At 49.4% G+C, this 18,446-nt stretch overlaps 3 protein-coding genes across 3 annotated transcripts; 2 read left to right on the plus strand and 1 right to left on the minus strand.

Annotated features, from left to right (window-relative positions):
• Window positions 1-1,198: 1,198 nt before the first annotated feature.
• Window positions 1,199-5,387, plus strand: ANOM_011582 (ABC transporter ATP-binding protein; the record flags this gene model as incomplete). The annotated part of the gene is made up of 3 exons (XM_015556838.1): window positions 1,199-1,273; window positions 1,331-2,276; window positions 2,341-5,387. 3 exons carry the CDS (start codon window positions 1,199-1,201, stop codon window positions 5,385-5,387), a joined length of 4,068 nt encoding a protein of 1,355 aa, XP_015401666.1.
• Window positions 5,388-5,735: 348 nt separating this feature from the next.
• On the minus strand, window positions 5,736-7,649 carry ANOM_011583 (putative siderochrome-iron transporter; the record flags this gene model as incomplete). The annotated part of the gene is made up of 3 exons (XM_015556839.1): window positions 5,736-6,670; window positions 6,731-7,344; window positions 7,417-7,649. The coding sequence occupies 3 exons, from the start codon at window positions 7,647-7,649 to the stop codon at window positions 5,736-5,738; spliced, it is 1,782 nt and encodes a 593-aa protein (XP_015401667.1).
• Window positions 7,650-9,483: 1,834 nt separating this feature from the next.
• ANOM_011584 (uncharacterized protein) lies at window positions 9,484-17,529 on the plus strand (the record flags this gene model as incomplete). Its single annotated transcript, XM_015556840.1, has 4 exons — window positions 9,484-9,927; window positions 9,996-10,375; window positions 10,483-16,613; window positions 16,730-17,529. The coding sequence occupies 4 exons, from the start codon at window positions 9,484-9,486 to the stop codon at window positions 17,527-17,529; spliced, it is 7,755 nt and encodes a 2,584-aa protein (XP_015401668.1).
• Between the last annotated feature and the right edge of the window lie 917 nt (window positions 17,530-18,446).

Genomic DNA, 18,446 nt, shown 5'->3' on the forward strand with positions numbered 1-18,446 from the left:
TATAAAAATAGATAAAAAGTAGTATACTTTTTATTATACATATAGAATAATCCTTCGGGTGTCTAGCCGTCCGTGACCGGACATCGTCATCCTATGATATTCTGCCTTGCGTGTCCGCCCTCGATAAGGTACGCTAGACAAGGGTCTGTAACACTTTCCCTACTAATCAACGCAAGTGGCTAGAAAGCTAAGACACTTTTGATTCACATGGTGTGCTTCACCGGTAGGTGGGCTGTGAGAGGGGATAGACCCGCATACCGAAGTGTGAACAACGAGAAAGGGTGTACACATATGCTGCGAGTGATCTGAGGAACCGCGTAATTGGCATTCCGGATAGATGTCAACCGATGTTTAGTGCAGTATGCCCTTGGAGGGACTACAGGCTCGGCGCCAAGCGTTGACATTTGAGCTTGACAGTGCATATTTGCAAGATGCCCGAGTTTTATTTAGCCGGCCATGCTAAAGATCCTCGACTGAAGGTTTTAAAAACGTGTTTACCTGAAGTACTTGCGCCGCGGAAATGTATATCCTGTTCGATTTCGACCCTACGAGACAGTTCAGCGCGAATATCGGCTTTCGGACTTCTCCCGAGGCAAAGTAGGATTTTGCGATTTTCTGGAGTCTGATTTGTGGGGAATTAAACTAGTCCTGTAAAGAAATGTCATTGTCATATAAGTCACTCCGTATAGATCGATCTGGAAGCATTTAAATAGGTTAGGTAATGATTTTACGGAACATTCACTTCCGCATGGCCTCAAATCACCACCAACCATTTCGGGGTTTTACAAAAACCAAAATCGAGTGAAAGTTGCATACCTCTCGGCGGGTCCTGCGGTCCCGAAACGGATTCAACTAGTGTATTTTACCCGACGCTATGTAAATTTCAATGTCACGGTAATGGTTATCAGATCATCTGATAGGGTTAAGATGATCACGCACATGGCAGTCAAAAAGGATAGACGGGATACTACCGTGTAGTAGTATGTAGGATTGTAACGACGATGGATACTCTCGCGTAATACCTGGTAAGCCTGCAGAGACAGGATTTTCACCGGACGGGAAGCCAGGTCGGGTTAGGGGACTGGAACGGACCCCAGGCCAACACAAACAGGGATCACTCAAAGAGACACCACGGTAGCTTTTCATCGATTCCCCTTGCTGCGGTCAATTGCACGCATCGAGACTGTGATTATCTAGGATGCCGGCATCTGAGGTTTCGAATAGCAATCAGCCAGAAGGCACCCCAGAAGAGAAAGGACGAGGACGAGCAGTTGTATGAACCATCTACCATCTCACCAGGCCATCGCTGGCAATGACTGACGGAGCATAGGTCGAACATGTCTCGAAGTCAATTCTTAAGGGCAAGGATATCAAGACCTTGTTCACCTTCATCCGCCTGTTATTCTCGCTGAACTACACCGCACTTGATATACTGCTCATGGTCGTGGGAACCTTTTTTGCCATTGCCGCAGGAGTTCCAGAGCCATTGCTTGGTATCGTGCTGGGTCAACTGATCAATGAGCTTAATACGGTCGCCTGTTCCGCAATGCAGTACAATCCCTCCTCCGTCCGAACAAAAGTCCTGTACCTGATCTACATTACGATCTTCAATTTTGTGAGCATCTACATATATGCGGCATGCTGGGCACTCGTCAGCGAGCGGCTGGCTCGTCGCTATCGCAAGGCATACTTCCGAAGCGTGGTCCGCCAGGAGGCAGCATTCCATGACAGTTTACCTTCAGGTCAGGTCATCTCCCGGCTGGTCAGTGATATCGAGACGGTACAGTCCGGAACGTCCGAGAAAGTGGGCATCTATATGGCGACCCTGTCGTACTTTGTTACGGCGTATATCGTGGCGTTTATAAAAGTCCCAGTGATCGCGGGCATTCTCATTGCCATCGTGCCATGTTTCTTCGCGATGGCTCTCGTTGGCGGCCACCTCACCTCGCGGTATGGGAGTCGCGTGGGCAAACACATCGACCTGGCCACCTCCATCGCATCGTCCAGTCTGTCCCATCTCAAGATTGTGCATGCCTTCAATGCGCACCAACGCTTGGAGGATCTCTTCTCCTCGCACCTGTCCAACTCCCAGAAGGATGCGTTGAAAAAGGCGGCGGTACATGCGACGCAGATGGGCACACTCTTCTTTGTGGTCTACTCATCTAATGCACTAGCCTACTGGAAAGGGGCACATTTGATAGCGGACTCAATCGACGGCCGCAACTCCGGTGTCTCCGTAGGCGCGGTATATACCGTGATATTTATTCTCATCGATGGTAAGCTATCTACCGACTCCACAGATTGTTTTCCACTTCACGGTTACCAACTAACGCGAAACAGCGTCATTTATCCTGAGCCAGGTTTCTCCTTATATGCATGTCTTCAGTGCCGCAGCAAGTGCTTCCGAGCGCCTGTTAGAAGTGATCAACCGCCCCTCCACTATCGACGGCACCTCCGACACGGGGGGGAAGTGTGCAGATCTTCGCGAGGAAGAAATCAAATTCAACGACGTGCACTTTACGTATCCGGCTCGATCAGAGAATCCCGTCTTGCAGGGTGTTACTTTTTCAATTCCTCCTAGACAGCACACTGCTATTGTTGGTCCCTCCGGAGGAGGCAAGTCCACTATTGTCGCCCTCTTGGAACGATTCTACGACCCGTCTACAGGAAGTATCTGTATTGGCCCACAGGATATTCGGCACGTCAACGTGGCCAATCTCCGAGGGCAAATGGGCTTTGTCCAGCAAGAGTCGCAGCTCTTGAATCGGTCAATCCTGGAGAATATCGCATATGGCCTGGTCGGGTCAGTGGAGCATGAAGACTTGGTGGAGGTGATCCTGGATATGAGTCTCACCGGCGTCGTGGCTGAGATTCAATCAGGATGCACGGAAGAGGAAGTCATCAGAAACTGTGATCCCAGAATCTCCGAGATTTTCAGACGGGCGAAGGTGGCAGCGGACAAAGCCAATGCTCTTTCGTTCATCGAAACACTGCAATTCGGAATAGCAACTAGTGTGGGCACCGCGGGTGGCCAGCTCAGTGGTGGCCAACGGCAACGCATTGCCCTCGCCACTGCCCTTATTCGTGAGCCCAAACTGCTCATCCTGGATGAGGCAACAGCGGCACTCGATTCAATGAGCGAACAGCTGATTCAGGCCGCCCTGCTGAAGGTATCTGGAACCACCACGATTGTCTCTATCGCGCACCGCTTAGCAGCCGTTAAGGATGCCGACCAAATTGTGGTCATAGAGAAAGGCCGTGTGGCTGAATATGGCTCTTCCCAGCAACTACTGGATAGTGGTGGCATGTATGCAAAGATGATTGGTTTGCAGAGAATGGACAATGCGGAAGCTGATGGCGCGAAGGCGTTAGCCAGCCGTGCTAACACCCTTACTGGTTCCGAAACCCTGGAGTCAACTATTGACGAGAAAGCTGTCCTGCAGGAGAAGCAGGAAGTCGACTTGACTACGGATCAGCCATCAGGTGAAGCCAAGAGGACATCTAGTACCGTGCACGCACCCGAAGAAGAGATTCCGACTCGATCAAAGCGCCTCACCACGAGAATATACTTCTCATTCATTCGCCCCAATCTGCTACTTATTATCCTAGGGCTGGGTATGTCCGTAATTATCGGTGGGAGCTACAGTGCAAACGCAATTCTGTTTGGGAATACTGTCGGAGGACTTAGCCCATGCAAGGGTACACCCAACATCCGACACAGTGGGAACTTGTTTGGCCTTATGTTTTTTATCGTGGGGCTTATCGAGCTTTTTGCAAACATTATGGGTGGATGCGCGTATGGATGGGCCGCAGACCAGACATTATATCGGGTCCGCGTGGCCTCACTTCGATCACTCCTGAGCCAGAGCTTGACATGGCATAGTACTGGTGGGCGAAGTCCGGGAACACTTATTGCATATATCACAGGAGACGCGTCGGCTATTAGTGGCTTGACCGGAACCACTATTGGGCTTCTCCTCGCGACCACTGTGAATCTCTTTGCGGGTATAATCATCTCGTTCATCGTAGCATGGAAAATATCCATCGTGCTGGTGCCCACAATACCAGTTCTCCTATTGGCTGGAGTGATGAAACTGCGAGTGCAGAGTCAATTTGCCGAACGGCACAAGAAGGCATTCTCCCGGGCCACGGAGATCACAGTCGAAGCGCTTGGGAACTTGCGTTTCGTTGCCGGATTCTCGCTGGAGAAACAGCTCTACCGGGAGTTCCTATTCTCTATCCAGGGACCATACCAAAGGACCATGAAGGCTATTACCTGGGGAAACTTCTGGTTGGCAGCGGCATTTAGTGTTAGTAACCTCATCAGCGCCCTTGCGTACTGGTGGGGCTCTAAACAGATTGCCTCGGGACTATACTCGCAGTCGCAGTTCTTCATCGTTTTGCCGGCTTTACTGTTCAGCACACAGTCATGCGGCCAGATGTTAGCCTTGGCCCCTGATCTGTCGAAGGCAGGGAAGGCGGCATCGCGGATCGTTGACCTCGTGAGTACACACTCCAACGAACGGGAATTCGGCGGTGGCGATGTCCATCGGGCCCTGATATCTGGACCGGGAAAGTCGGATGCGGACATTGAGGCAAATGAGCGTTCCGAATCCGCGTCCTGTGGAACTGGCCAAATGCCAGTGGGGGCAGAGCTCCGGGACGTGGAGTTCTCATACCCTACATCACCGGATACCCCCATCCTCAAGGGCTTGACCGTCACATTTGAACCAGGGAGATTCTATGCACTCGTTGGGCCGAGTGGCTCCGGTAAATCCACTATCTTTGCTATGTTAGAACGTTTCTACTATCCCTCTGCTGGATCGATTTTCATCAACGGCCAGGATGTGACCCGTGTCTTGTCGACTAACTTTCGGGACGACATTGCTATCGTGCCTCAAGAGAATGTGCTTTTTGAGGGAACAGTAGCGTTCAATATTGCCCTGGGGGCAAGACCGGGGTATACGCCAACACAGGCCGAGATTGAGGAGGCGTGTAAACTGGCTCACATTCACGACGTGATCGCGGAGCTGCCTCAGGGATACGAGACGATCTGTACAAATGCCGGGAAGCAGTTCTCCGGAGGACAACGGCAGCGTCTCTCGATTGCCAGGGCCTTGATCCGCAAGCCCGGCCTCTTACTGCTCGATGAATCCACGAGCGCCCTGGATGGTGAGTCGGAAGGCAAAATTCAAGACGCCTTGTCGGGATTTATGGGCAAGACGACTGTTGTTGCCATTGCGCATCGTTTGCGGACTATCTATCGTGCGGACCGGATTTTCCTTATCCAGGGGGGTCGGTGTGTGGACCGTGGGACTCATACGGAGCTGATTGAGCGGAGTGAAATGTATCGCGAGAGTGTGCTGCATCAGTCGCTCGATGTCTGATATCTAGAAGGTATTAGATAGATTGATAATATAGAAGTTCGGAGATGTTATTCTCCATAGAAAAATGGTTTATACAATCATAGGATACAATCATAGGATACAATCATAGGTACTTATTATAGCTAGGTAGAATTAGGATTATAGACGGTGATAATGTATACAGACACCGCATAACGGTTGAGAGACGATCTATTCAGGAAACAGGAGATCACTGATAGAAGTAGCGATTGTCTCGATCGCAAGAGAGGTAAACTCTACGCACGCACACACACACCGTAACTCTGAAGAGGAAGATATAGGCTCACCTTCCCTTTCCCAGAGCCTGCGCTTCCCACATCCCGTCCCACCCTAAAGCATCACACCCTTATTTTGCTTCTGGTCCACATTCAAATTCTTCCACACGGCAATACATGGGAAGCCCAACGCAATAACAGCGGTAGTGGCAATACAACTGTACTTCTGGCTGTCACCCCACGCATTGTTGATGGCAGTGCGCACTTCTGACCCCATGGGATATGCCATCTGCGTGAGATAGCCGCCGAGATAGATGTCAACCCAGTCACCCTTAGCGTCTAGGGGTAACCCGTCCTGGAGTCTCTTGGGAAAGACATTGGTGTAAACAGCAGATGCGATAGCACTGCCCGCCGCGCCACCTAAACTGGCGAAAAGCCCTAGGATCGAGAGCATCATTGGGACGCCGTCGTGATCGGCGGCACTCATCACTGCCATGTCTTGCCCAATAACTAACATACCGCCGGCAAATGCGATGAAAATCTGGCACATAACAATATAGCCTATATTATCATGCTCCCCGCGGAAATGAATCATTAGTCCGGAGCCAAGTAGCATCAAGGGGAGGCCGAAATAAAGACACGCGTTTTTAAAGTGTCTTGTTTGTCGGATATAGATTCCGAATAAGGGGGCCCAGAAACAGGACCCTACATTGTATATCTGGTTTATATACCCTGCGTTTGAGACGCTGAGATTGTAGACTACCATGCAGAAATTGAGAAAGTAGAGATCCCAGGCCATATAGCCAAGATTGAGTAGTGCGGAAAGTATACAGGCACCGAGAACCGTCCGTTGCTTGAGCAGGTCGTATCGGATAAACTGCTTGCGAGCGAAGAACCGCTCCCACGTAACAAAGACAAAGAAAAGGAAAAACCCAATGACTAGCATAGCGATAAATGTGGCCGATTTATATTGGGCGCGTCCGTAGGTGGTAAGGCTGAAGGGGAGGAGAAGCAGGATAAATGTTGCCATTAACAAGGCCGCACCGATTACTAGTATCAAGAAATGACTTAGTATAGAAGAACCTGCAAGTAACAGGATAGCGTACTAACCATCGAATTCATGGATATAATGCTTGATCGATTGGATCCAGGTACGATCGTTGTGCGTTTTCTGATATAGGCCCATCTTTTGCGCCTTTCGTTCGTAGAATTTAAAAACAAGCGCGAGGGGTAGGAGGACAAAGGGAAAGATAATCGCAAATGCGCCGTACGCCCAGCGCCATGTTGTCATACTTAAGAAGGACTGGGCGGCTAATGGGCCCGTAAATGAGGTGCATATAAACGGTGTATTCGAGAATGCAAATGCAAATGCCCGGTTCCGCAGACCCGAGGTGTCGGCAAGGAAGACGTCGAGAATCAGGTAAATTGCGTTGTATCCAACCCAGTACATCACGTACCCCGCCGCGTAGCCACTCGGCCCGGTACAAGATGCGAGCACAATGATACCCAACAGGAAAAGACCGGTAAATACCAGCATCCCCTCCGCTCGACCCCAGACATTCAGGATCTTTGCGATAGGGAGCTTCATCACACCACCGACAACTGTGGCTAGGATGGCGGCGGTTGAGATTTCAGGGGCAGTCTTGAAATTCGAGTACGCATTGACAAGCACATTGCTGCCAATTGCCGAATGTAATGCTAGCATGAAGAAGCACACCCAAATCCTAAAGTGCAACAGCGGTTATTAGCCCATTTCCTTCAGATATCACCAGATGGAAAGCTTGAGACGTCTATACCAGGCATATATTCCCCACAAAGCAGGCTTGCTCCAAACAAGTGCTGCCGATTCGGCCTTCTTGACACCAGTCGCTTCACTATCAGCAAGGTCTGTCGTCCTTTCTTGCAGCTCCTTCGCATCTGGGCTCGGTAGGCTAGGCTTCTCGGGATCTGCTGCAGGTGCGGTGGTCACCTGGTCCGGAGATGCATTCGGGGCAAGCTGGGTATGATTGAGCGAAGGGAGGTTCATCATAATGGGTTCCGGTGTTGACACCTGAAAATCGAACTTTATGAGAAAGAAGGCAGCAATATGTTTACGCGAAACCCATAATCCAGCCGTACAGCAGCAATATGTATGCACAAAGAAGGCACAGGTATGATCCGGCTACGGCTGTCCCAGTGACTACTAGTTGTGCGCTAGAGTTGAGTACTACGAGAATAGGGCGTGAAAAATTTTCATCGGCGTGGTCCGGGACTGCAACCACGCGGCATCAAGATTTGACCGACAGACAAGACTAGCTAGTTGTGATGAAAGTAACAAATTGAAAATTACCGGTACAGGGACATATCCAATCTTAGGAACAGAGGGACGATGCTACGTTATGCTACCCAACACGCGAATTCAAATCATCCCCAATTCAAGCTGGAATAGGACATTCTGGGAATATGCATGTGTCAACAACCCTGCCAATCCACACTACGACCCAACCGTGTCCATATAAGCCCTCTTGGCGCACAGAAGGTATGAGTGGGCCGTGAACTCCATAGCAAATGCTGCGAAAGCTACGGTTCTGAGTATCGTAGCCGCCAATGTCCGAAGATGGGTACATACCAAAGCCTGAGCTAGCGCAATTATCTACGTATCGTATGATAGATGTGTGACCAGGCGAAATACACATGTAATACCGGGATCATAACCAGAGCTGGGCGGGAAGTGAACATAACTGGGAACTAAATCAGGATCCAGGGACCCTTGCTGGAGCCAGGACCGCCAATCAGTTTATGATATCAGATAGCAAGGAGTGGACCAACAACCCCTATCAATCTAATCTGATAACTCGCAACCAATGTGTCCCAAGCTCCACTAGGAATCATGTCCGCCACTAGTGCCGCAACGATGTAACGCTGGATAAAAAACCTAGCGGTTCCTGTGAACGTTAGCAGTTTTGTTGATGGAGAATCTTTCCACGTTAGGGTGGGTCCGGTAGCAAGACAAGTAGCGTACGTCTGGGATCAATCGGCTGATTGCTAACCCTGGTATCGGCCCCAAAGAGTCCCTGTATTCGGTAAACCCTACATGAGACTGCCAGCGCCCACTTCAAACACCATAGGGAAACTGTTCTCTTTGCCGTTTGTACTACAGTGCCATCCAAGAGTACAATTTACAACTACTAGGTATATAGCCGTTTGGTGGTTCTCCAATTGGGGTGGTTGGAAACAGCGAACTACGTGGAATTTGTAGTGAGTTGCGTCATGACGGTTCGGTGAAATGGCGAACACAAGTCGAATTGGATGCTTCGCTCTATTGGAATTACTGGAGGTCACATTGGGAAGGATGTGATGACCAATTTCCTGACTTAACGGCGCTACCGGGAAATATTGCAAGTACTCGGTGCTGCCAAGATTGATGTCTCGGACAAGATCCATTTTCCTGCTGCTTTACAGATACTATTTAACATGTAAGTTTCCACATTTCCGGGATTTTGAAAATTACCACCAATACGCCAAGGCATCAGGGTCCGAATTCCAGCATCATTCGACTCCAGGCTACGAAGAACACACCCTCTACGAACGGCAAGCGGCAAATACTGTTCGTTCTTCATTTGGGTCTCTTGCCCCCGATTGCTACTCTTACCAATGGCCGCAGGAACGAGGGGGTGACGCTACGCAATGGGTGGGGATCACAATTTCGGCGCCTAATTCGGAAGTAAGACTGCGTAGTGGTGACTGATGGCGACGGACGGTCGAGTGATATACGGTGTCGCGCAGGGGACTTAGGTAGCTCTCATCTTTGATATCTTGTAACAGCAAGCGAGTACACAATATTTGGCGACAGTCAGAAAACCTCCCCCTTTCACGAGTCTAAAATGTCACCAGAAGTAAAGGCACTGCCCGATCTGCAACCAGCAGCGCAGTGGCAACAGATGCAACTCCCGGTCACTAGACTTCCAGCGCCGCCGACAGATTGCGCCCATGGCCAGACTACTGATCGTAGTGTGAAACGATTGGGAATCGGTCGGTTAAACTACCTGCGCAATGAACGTGGTACGGATTCCCTGATCCAGAATTACACTCGCGCGATCATGGCTGTGACTGGTCAGAATCACATTGCCTTTTGGATAACTGCAGACGACGAAGGATCGACTGCCAAACGTGGTGTAGTCGTAGCAAAATGTGCAACAGACGATACCATGCCAGAGTGGGAAGCGTTCGAAGCCACCTTGGAGGATTGTACTGAGAGATCAGAGAAAGTGGAGTTTGGGCTCTGGCTCATGCGTGCGGGAGAAATCGACATTGATCTGGAGAGCTCTGTAAGTAGGAATTGTACGTCCCTCCACGTCAAGGCTCCTTGGCTAACAATTCGTCCACTTCTTACTAGGTCCGATTAGAGTTATATGTCAATCTTGAATCGTCGTGCGCCGAGTTCAAGTATCAAGCAGATCTGAAGTGCGAAACAGATATATCTAGCATTGGTCGGCAGATGAAGGTATACTTAGAACGTGTTGAAGGAGAAGAGGACAGCACACAATTCTGGACCAAGGAACTACAAGACTTCGTCACCATCCCAGAAAGGCAATTTCCAACTCTCTCTTGCGAACGCGTGACAGTCACATCAACGACTCTTCCCATTCTGTCGCGAAGTCTTGCCATGGGGACAACTTGGGAAGAGCTCCAGTCTCTAGCACAACGGCTCCAGCTGCAGTCACTGGCTTCAGTGGTTCGTGCAGCGTTTGCATATATCCTCGCCGAATACCTCGAGTCCGATAAGGTGCTAATAGGGGAGAGAGACTCGGTGGATGTCGAGCGCACAAAACCCGACACAGCTATACCTGTCCCAATCTTTGTTGCTGAGCCTACAGCTGAAGCTTGATACGCCAAATTGATAATTCTATCGCGAGGATAACGAGAGTGCAAAATGTGTCGCCAGATCGCCTTCTGGAAATTCTTAATTGCCCTTCATCGCAGGTCCCGTACAATGCCTTCTTTACGTACCATCAGGAGGTGGGATCCAATGAGAGCGAAAAGGCTGAGGAAGATGGCGCAAGATCAGAATCTTCGATGATCTCTATTGGGTTGAGCTTCGGACATTCAAAGCAAGGAATACCGTCTTGCACTCTTTCCACTAGACAGGACTTGATGGATGCATCTCACCTGGAACTGGTATTGCGCCATATAGACGCCTTGGTGACGGCGATACTTGCTCGGCCCACTGAATCACTTCAGGACCTCACTCAGGCATTTCCAGAAGACCTTCTTTCCTCACACTCACCATTGATAAGTGAGGAGCTGCGACAGGCCCCTCACCTATCCCCTTCTCATTGGGTCGACCACTGGGCGGCGTCGAATCCCAGCTGGGTTGCCTTGGAAGTCATAGAAGCAATCAGCGACGATGATGTACTATCCAAGAAATGGACGTACTGCGAGCTTTCTGAGACATCTGATCGGCTCTGCACATGGCTCGCCCACCAAGGCTGGTGTAATCGGGTCATCGCGGTTTGTCTAGGCCGCTCATTCATAGCGTACGCACTGGTACTTGCCATCTGGAAAAGTGGTAATTGCTACGTTCCCATCGCGGAAGATCTTCCTGAGGCCCGCCAGATGTTTTTGTTGAGCGACAGTGGTGCTACTGCCTTATTTACCGAAAAGGATACTGCGACCAGTCTCATACCTCCAGACAACTGCAGGGTGATCGATATCAACGATCACCAATTCCTTGAAGAGCTGGACAACGCTGAAGAATTAACAATCGTCACTGCAAAACCAACTGATAACTGCTATCTTCTCTACACCTCTGGATCTACTGGGATGCCTAAAGGAGTCCTCGTCAGCCGGGGAAATCTATCCGCCTTTACTGAAGCCCAGTCGGAGTATATCTGCCGCGATGTGCCGGACACGCTGGAATTGAAGGGCAAGGGCAGCTATCTCGCCCACGCTAGTCGAGCCTTTGATGTGCACATCTGCGAGATGGTACTAGGCTGGCGCCATGGGCTTCGCCTGGTCACCGCGCCACGAACCATGATTCTGGATAATCTACTGCAGGTTCTCAGACGATTTAGGATAACCCATGCCGGGTTCGTGCCCTCCCTCCTCGAACACACAGGGGTGAGCGCCGAGCAGTTACCTGATCTGCGATATCTGGGAGTTGGAGGGGAGAAGATCTCGGAAACGATCATTGAACGGTTCGTCGGCAAACCATGTATTGCGCTGGTAAACGCATACGGCCCTACTGAAGTCACAATCGGGATGTCTAGCCACACGGTCACAGCAACATCTACAGTGCGCAATATTGGGACCGCCGTGGGCAACATCACGATTCACGTTTTTGAGCTGGAAACAACAAAGTATGTCAAGAGAGGTCAGGCAGGAGAACTCTGCGTGACAGGGGACTTAGTCGCGAATGGTTACCACTGCAGGCCCGATGCGCAAGGCTTTACAGATTATCGCGGGCAACGAATGTATCGTACTGGGGATATAGTACGTTTGATGGCGAATAACTGTATTGAGTACCTGGGCCGACGAGATAGTCAAGCAAAAGTCCGTGGCCAACGTCTGGAGCTTGAGGAGGTATCCATCGCCATCCGTCGATGTGCGGATCGCGCAGTAAATGTTACTTCGATGGTGACGCCTTCCCCGATCACAAAACGTCCTCAGTTGGTGGCCTTCATAAGCCCTTCGAGTGACCGACCGGACGATCTGAAAACGCAGCCAGCGTTTTTAAAGGCTGAATACCAAGCCTGGGTACCGGGACTTCTAGAGCGTTGCCGTGAAGAACTGCCAGTCTATATGGTTCCCAGTGTTTTGCTTCCCGTCAGCTTCATACCCATCCAGATCTCAGGTAAAGCTGACAATCGCCGTCTGGTGGCCCTGTATGAAAAAATCCCGGCATCCGACCTCCACCTACAAACGCGAATATCCGCGGCCAGGGAGCCCGAGCCAGGCTTACATGCTGGTTCTGCGTCATTGACGACAGATGAAGAGAAGATTCGTGGCATCCTTTGCTCGGTAGTATCAGTAGACCGCAGCACGGTGACGAAGACAACCAGTATTTTTCAATTAGGGATTGATAGCCTCAGTTCTCTCAGTGTGGCTGCTAAGATGCGAGAGGCGGGCTACCAGTGCGCAGCGGCGGATATCCTTGGTAACCCTACGCTGGGACAGCTAGCATCTTTGCCACTTTCTCGTGCAGGCGGCGACATGCAGTCTAGCAAGTATTTGTCGACGGGCCAGCTAGCTGAAGTTTCGCGGCGCTTGGAGTACCTTGATCAATCCTTCCGAAAATTGCAAAAGAACATTCCAAACTCATCTATTGCTGTCGTCCGGCCGTGTTTGCCCCTTCAGGCGAGCCTTGTGTCCAGCTCCATGGGTAGTCTAAGCGCTCTGTATGTCAGTCATATCATGTGTCGAATAGGCCCCGACATTGTGCTACGGGACTTGAGGTTAGCGTTTCAAGATCTGATACATGAGAACGAAATATTGCGCACATGCTTTCATGTCATGGACGACAAGGTCATCCAAGTGGTCCTGAAGCCTCGGGCGGCAAAGATATCTTGGGAACAGGTTGCTGTTGCGGACGAAGAAGCGGCCCAAGTCTATTTCAGTAATCGGCAAACCGAAGTCGCAACGAAGATCATTCGCAATATCGAGAGTGAAGTCCCACTCCATATTGTAGCTGCTTCGTCAAGCAACAATTCCGTTCCGGGGTGGTTGATGCTGTCCATTCACCATTCCATATTCGACGGTGCCAGTATGGACGTCTTGCTTGACCGGTTATACCATCATTACACTGGGAAGACAGCCTTGCACACTAGAGACCTCACCCCTCTTTATAGGCATTTCGTCACAGCCCCCGAAGAAGCAGCCGAACGATTCTGGTCTAGCTATCTCACAGGCGCTCTTCCTACTATTGTGAAGACCGACAGTCCCTCTGATACCTCTTACGATATAATTACAGAAGTATTAGCTTTCAAGCTGTCCATGATCTCTAAAGTTGCTTCCGAAATATCCACTACCACCGCAATTATCTTGGAGACTATCTGGGGAATCTCATTGGCAAGGTACTTGGTTGAGACGGATGTGATATTTGGCCGGATCATGAACGGCCGAAGCATACCGGTCGAGTCAGTCGAAGAGATGCTGATTCCCCTTGTAACAACTGTTCCCAGTCGACTTCGGCTTCCTTCTGGATTGTCAAGCATAGTTGACCTGATCAAGGCTCATACTCAGGCTAGCCTCGCATCGCTACCTTATCAGCATACGTCACTCCGCGACATTCAGCGGTACGCGCAAGCCCCTGGCCCATTGTTCAACTCTATGTTCTCATATATAGCAACTGCCCCAACATCACCCGCAAATGCGATGCTGGTGGAAATGGATAGCGTCATGCCGGCGGACTACCCCCTTGCATTAGAAATCAAAGCGGAATCGGAGCCAGACACGGTGACTTTGCGGTTAAGAGTCACCCGTGGCTCTTGTCTCACAGACAGCGGTCGAGGGCTGATCGACGTCATGTGCATCATTCTCCAAGAGTTGGTCTCAAACGGGGATTTTATGATTGAAAGTGAAGGAAGATCCCAGCCACAGGAGCGAGACGAGCCAAAATGGGATGAAACCCGCTGGACTGAATTGGAAACAAAAATGCGCGAAGTCGTGTCTGAGATTACCGGGCTTCCTGAATCCCAGATTTCAAAGAATATTTCTTTCTTTGCATTGGGAGTTGACTCAGTTATTACTATCCGTATGGCTCGTCGCTTACAAGAACAAGGCCTCAAAGCGTCTTCTAGTGATATACTACGGTATCCCTCGATTGGTGCTCTTCATAATTATCTGCAAAAGTGCAACGCTGCGCCATCCATCTCACCAATGAAGGAGAACACTTCGGACCCCAGTATAAGCATTGACTTGTTCCATGAAGACGACTCGATTGTCGAAACATACCGCTGTACACCTTTGCAGACCGCAATGATTGGCCAATGTCTGAGCTCTGAGGGCAAGGGATATGTTCACCATCATGCAGTCATCTTAGACGACTCAGTCGATCTTGAACAGTTGGCTAGTGCGTGGCAAGAGGTTGTTGGACTAGCAGATATTCTCCGAACGACATTCCACAGGGAGAAAGCGAGTCATGATTTCCAGGCTGCGGTCCATCAACACTCTCTTGTACAATGGTTGCATCAACCTGCCGTCGAATCACTGTCTGGAGCGATTGAACAAATATCCCAGCGTGTAGCATACCCCGACATCAAAAGCTTTGAGAGGCCGCCGTGGCTTGTCACAATCCTGACTGGGATCTCCCAACGGCTGATGGTTGTGACTATGCATCACTGCCTCTACGATGGTTTTTCTTTGCCACTGCTTTTTGAGTGTGTAGATAATGCGTATAGAGGTCTGTCAACCCACGTTGGGTCATTTGCCTCTGCAGCACGCAAGATCACAAGTACTGAGGAGTCGTCCGTGAAATTCTGGGCTGAAACTGTCAAAGGCTATCGGTATTGTAAAGTGCCATTCTCACCAACTGTTGCAATAGAACCCTGTGTCCAATTGGCTGAGGCTACTGTGCAGACTCCTGTCACTACTTTGCAGCATCAATGCCGCTGTCTTGAAGTTACGTTGCAGACAGTTGCTCTACTCGCTTTTGGTCGGTCCTTGGCGACACTATTGGGCCAGCGGGATGTGATATTCGGTCATGTAGTTTCTGGACGAGGGCTAAATATCGATACTGCAGCACCGATAATTGGTCCACTTTTCAACACAGTACCGTTTCGCCTGGTACTTGATCCAATTCTTCAGAGTACCCGTTCAGTCTTGCGTCACATCCAACGCTTTTCTGCCGACGCCCAGAGTCATCAACATGCACCACTAAGTGTAGTCCAGAAGGACTGGCGTCTGGATAACCACAGTGAGGCTTCCTCGCTGTTTGAGACTCTCTTTACTTTCAATAAATCAGGCAACCAAGACCCTACGTCTCTTTTTCAGCCGTACCTTTCTCATCGTGCACCAGACACTCCTCATTATAGATTAAATGTGGAATTTGAGCAGAGGTCGGACTTTCTTGTGGTACGTGCATCGTCCCGTGATCTCCTATCAAATGGCGGCGATCTGGATGCCTGGATACAGACCTTAGCTCTTGGTTTGGAGAATATCATTTCCCATCCGGATGCCCCCGTGCTGAGCTTTCCGTCTGAGCTCAAGGCTCTCCCTCTGGCTACTAGTTCTATCCAGGATGTAGGAAAGCAGCCTACAGATATTCGATGTCTGGAGAACCATGCTAGAATCATCAAAGCAATCATCGCAACGGTTACCAAAACACCGATTGATCAGCTCCACGAGGGCAGCAGCATTTTTGCGCTCGGCGTGGACTCTATCTTAGCAATAGATATCAGTGCTAAGAGCCGAGAGGCTGGACTGAAACTCTCAGTCAGTGACATCCTTCAGGGAAGAACGATCCAGGGAATTGCGACGATTGCCGCCAACAAGATAAAAACACCCTCTGTCCTGCCGGAGACTATCACTGATGGCAGCAGATCTGCTATCAGTACAGATGCAAAACAACAAGCATTAACTGCCTTGGCTTTAAAGGAAGATGATGTCGAGGTCATCTTGCCCTGTCTCAGTGGTCAGATATTCTATATATCTTCTTGGCTCGGTAGCGGTCGACGACTGTGGGAATTCACCTTTGCATTTACCAGCCGCGTCCGACTGGACCCGGAGAAGTTAGACCATGCCTGGCTACTGCTTCAACACCGACATAGCATTCTTCGAACATCATTTGCCGCCATTTCCGCGGTAGAGATAGTGCAGGTGGTATGCAAGCCAGCCAAAGTAAATAGAGGTCTTCGCGTGGAGAGTCAGCCATCTATGGGAAATCTTCAATCGGAAATCCAAGGCCTCGCTCGCAATATTACGTGCAGTCCGTCTGATCTCTTCACGCCTCCGGTTCGCCTATGCCTGGTACAGCACAAAGACTCGGACGTCTTCTACTCACACTACATCACGCATTGTACGACGCCCGGACAATCCCGATGTTGATCGGAGATCTAGAGGCCTTGTACCTGAACACCCCTCTCGCACCCCATAGTAGCTTCCCCGCTTTTGTGCATCATGCTCAGCAGACAGCGGGTTCTAAACTTGCCGATGCGTACTGGAAGCCGGCAATCGAGACTGGCCAGCGTACAGTGTTGGGAAAAAACACACCCAGCGCCGGGAATCCCTCACAAATCGTTTCATCTCAGCTCATTTACCCTCAAGATCTTAAGATTGTGGAAGATTGGTGCCACCAGATTGGAGTTTCCGTGCCCTGTCTTATCTTACTAGCCGTGGGTCGTAGCTTGGCACGCATCGCAGATGTGACTCATCCTACTTTTGGTCTCTTTCAATCCGGGCGTTCAAGTGAATATCCGGACATACACCGCATAGCAGGTCCGACTGTGAATATGCTACCGTTTGTGGTCCCAGATGCCCTTACCCACCCTATGCTCGGGGCCCTCAAGGCTATACAGCATGATCTAGGTCAACGTGCTATCCATGACCAGACCAATCTCCGACAGCTCCGCCAGAGAATGAAGGAACTTGGCAACGACCCAGAATTCAATGTCCTTCTCAATATAGTCCTCAGTAAATCCACGGACAATTCAACCCGAGATTCGACTGATCCTCTGTTGACCCCGTCACCCATTGGTTTCGAGAATTACTTAATTGCTGAACGCCCGCTGGCTGGTGCAACGTCTGTTGACAAGTTCCGGTATAATTGGCTCCCTTGTGAGAAAAATATATACTTGGAGGTCAACTACAACGAAACCGGTGGTGAGCTGCATTGGAAGGTTGACTACGAAGTAAACTCAATGACGACACTTGAGGCACAGACGCTTTTGGAGAATATTGGACAGGAGGTGAATTTCATTCTGGGAGACTCGTGACTTAGATCATGATGCTTGCTCGACGAAGAGATGGACAAGGTTGCGTGCGAGTGTAGTGGAATAAATACTTGCGACCAGGGTAGAGGGAGTGATATGGTGCCATATTTGCCCTCCAGAGATACTATACATATGTAAAAGCCACAGAGCATATTATGAGAACCAAGACAGACGTTGGCTCGAGCATTGATATGCTAGTGGGCTGCCTCAGCTACAGTAACCAAACTGTATCCAGTCGACATAGCTATTAGCTAACGTTAGATATGTATATCAGCAACTAATTCTAGTCTAATCTATTTTAGATCCCAATCTATTATTTATAATTTCTATACCCTAGTACCTGCAACATCTGAGATAGACGTCAGGATCCGGCCGTCCCTTTGGCCCAGATTTGGTATTGCTGTATACTTTTACTACTCATTATATATAAGCAGTATGTCTATATTCTATCTATTATAGCTTTACCTTTGTTCAATCTGATTAGTAGCTAGTAGTAACCACTATTACTATTACTATTAAGGAACTATATTACAGTCTTAACAATAATATAAATAGAACTTGTTTTCTTACTGTCCTGGTATTTAGAAGTTTACTATAGAAGTCTATTGTACTGAATCCCCAGCTTAAGCTTTTTATTTCAGTATTCTTTCAGCTTGGATAGGAAACCTAGTCCACTAGTAATTGGGATATTGTCGTATATATTACAATAGGCGGGCGCTGATTAGCTATTATATTTATGATTTATATAGATATCAGCGAAACGATTAGTATAGATATTAATAGACTGGCATTTGGCTAGGTTAGGTTAGGTTAATAGGGTCAGTTATACCTAACCGCTAGGTTATAGTTAGATTAATAGAATTTCTATATTTAACTATAGTTAAGTTAAAAATTAGATAGTTAATTTAGATTAATGGTAT

The sequence above is a fragment of the Aspergillus nomiae genome, assembly GCF_001204775.2.
Source record: "Aspergillus nomiae NRRL 13137 chromosome Unknown contig00548, whole genome shotgun sequence".
NCBI classification, from domain to species: Eukaryota; Fungi; Ascomycota; class Eurotiomycetes; order Eurotiales; family Aspergillaceae; genus Aspergillus; species Aspergillus nomiae.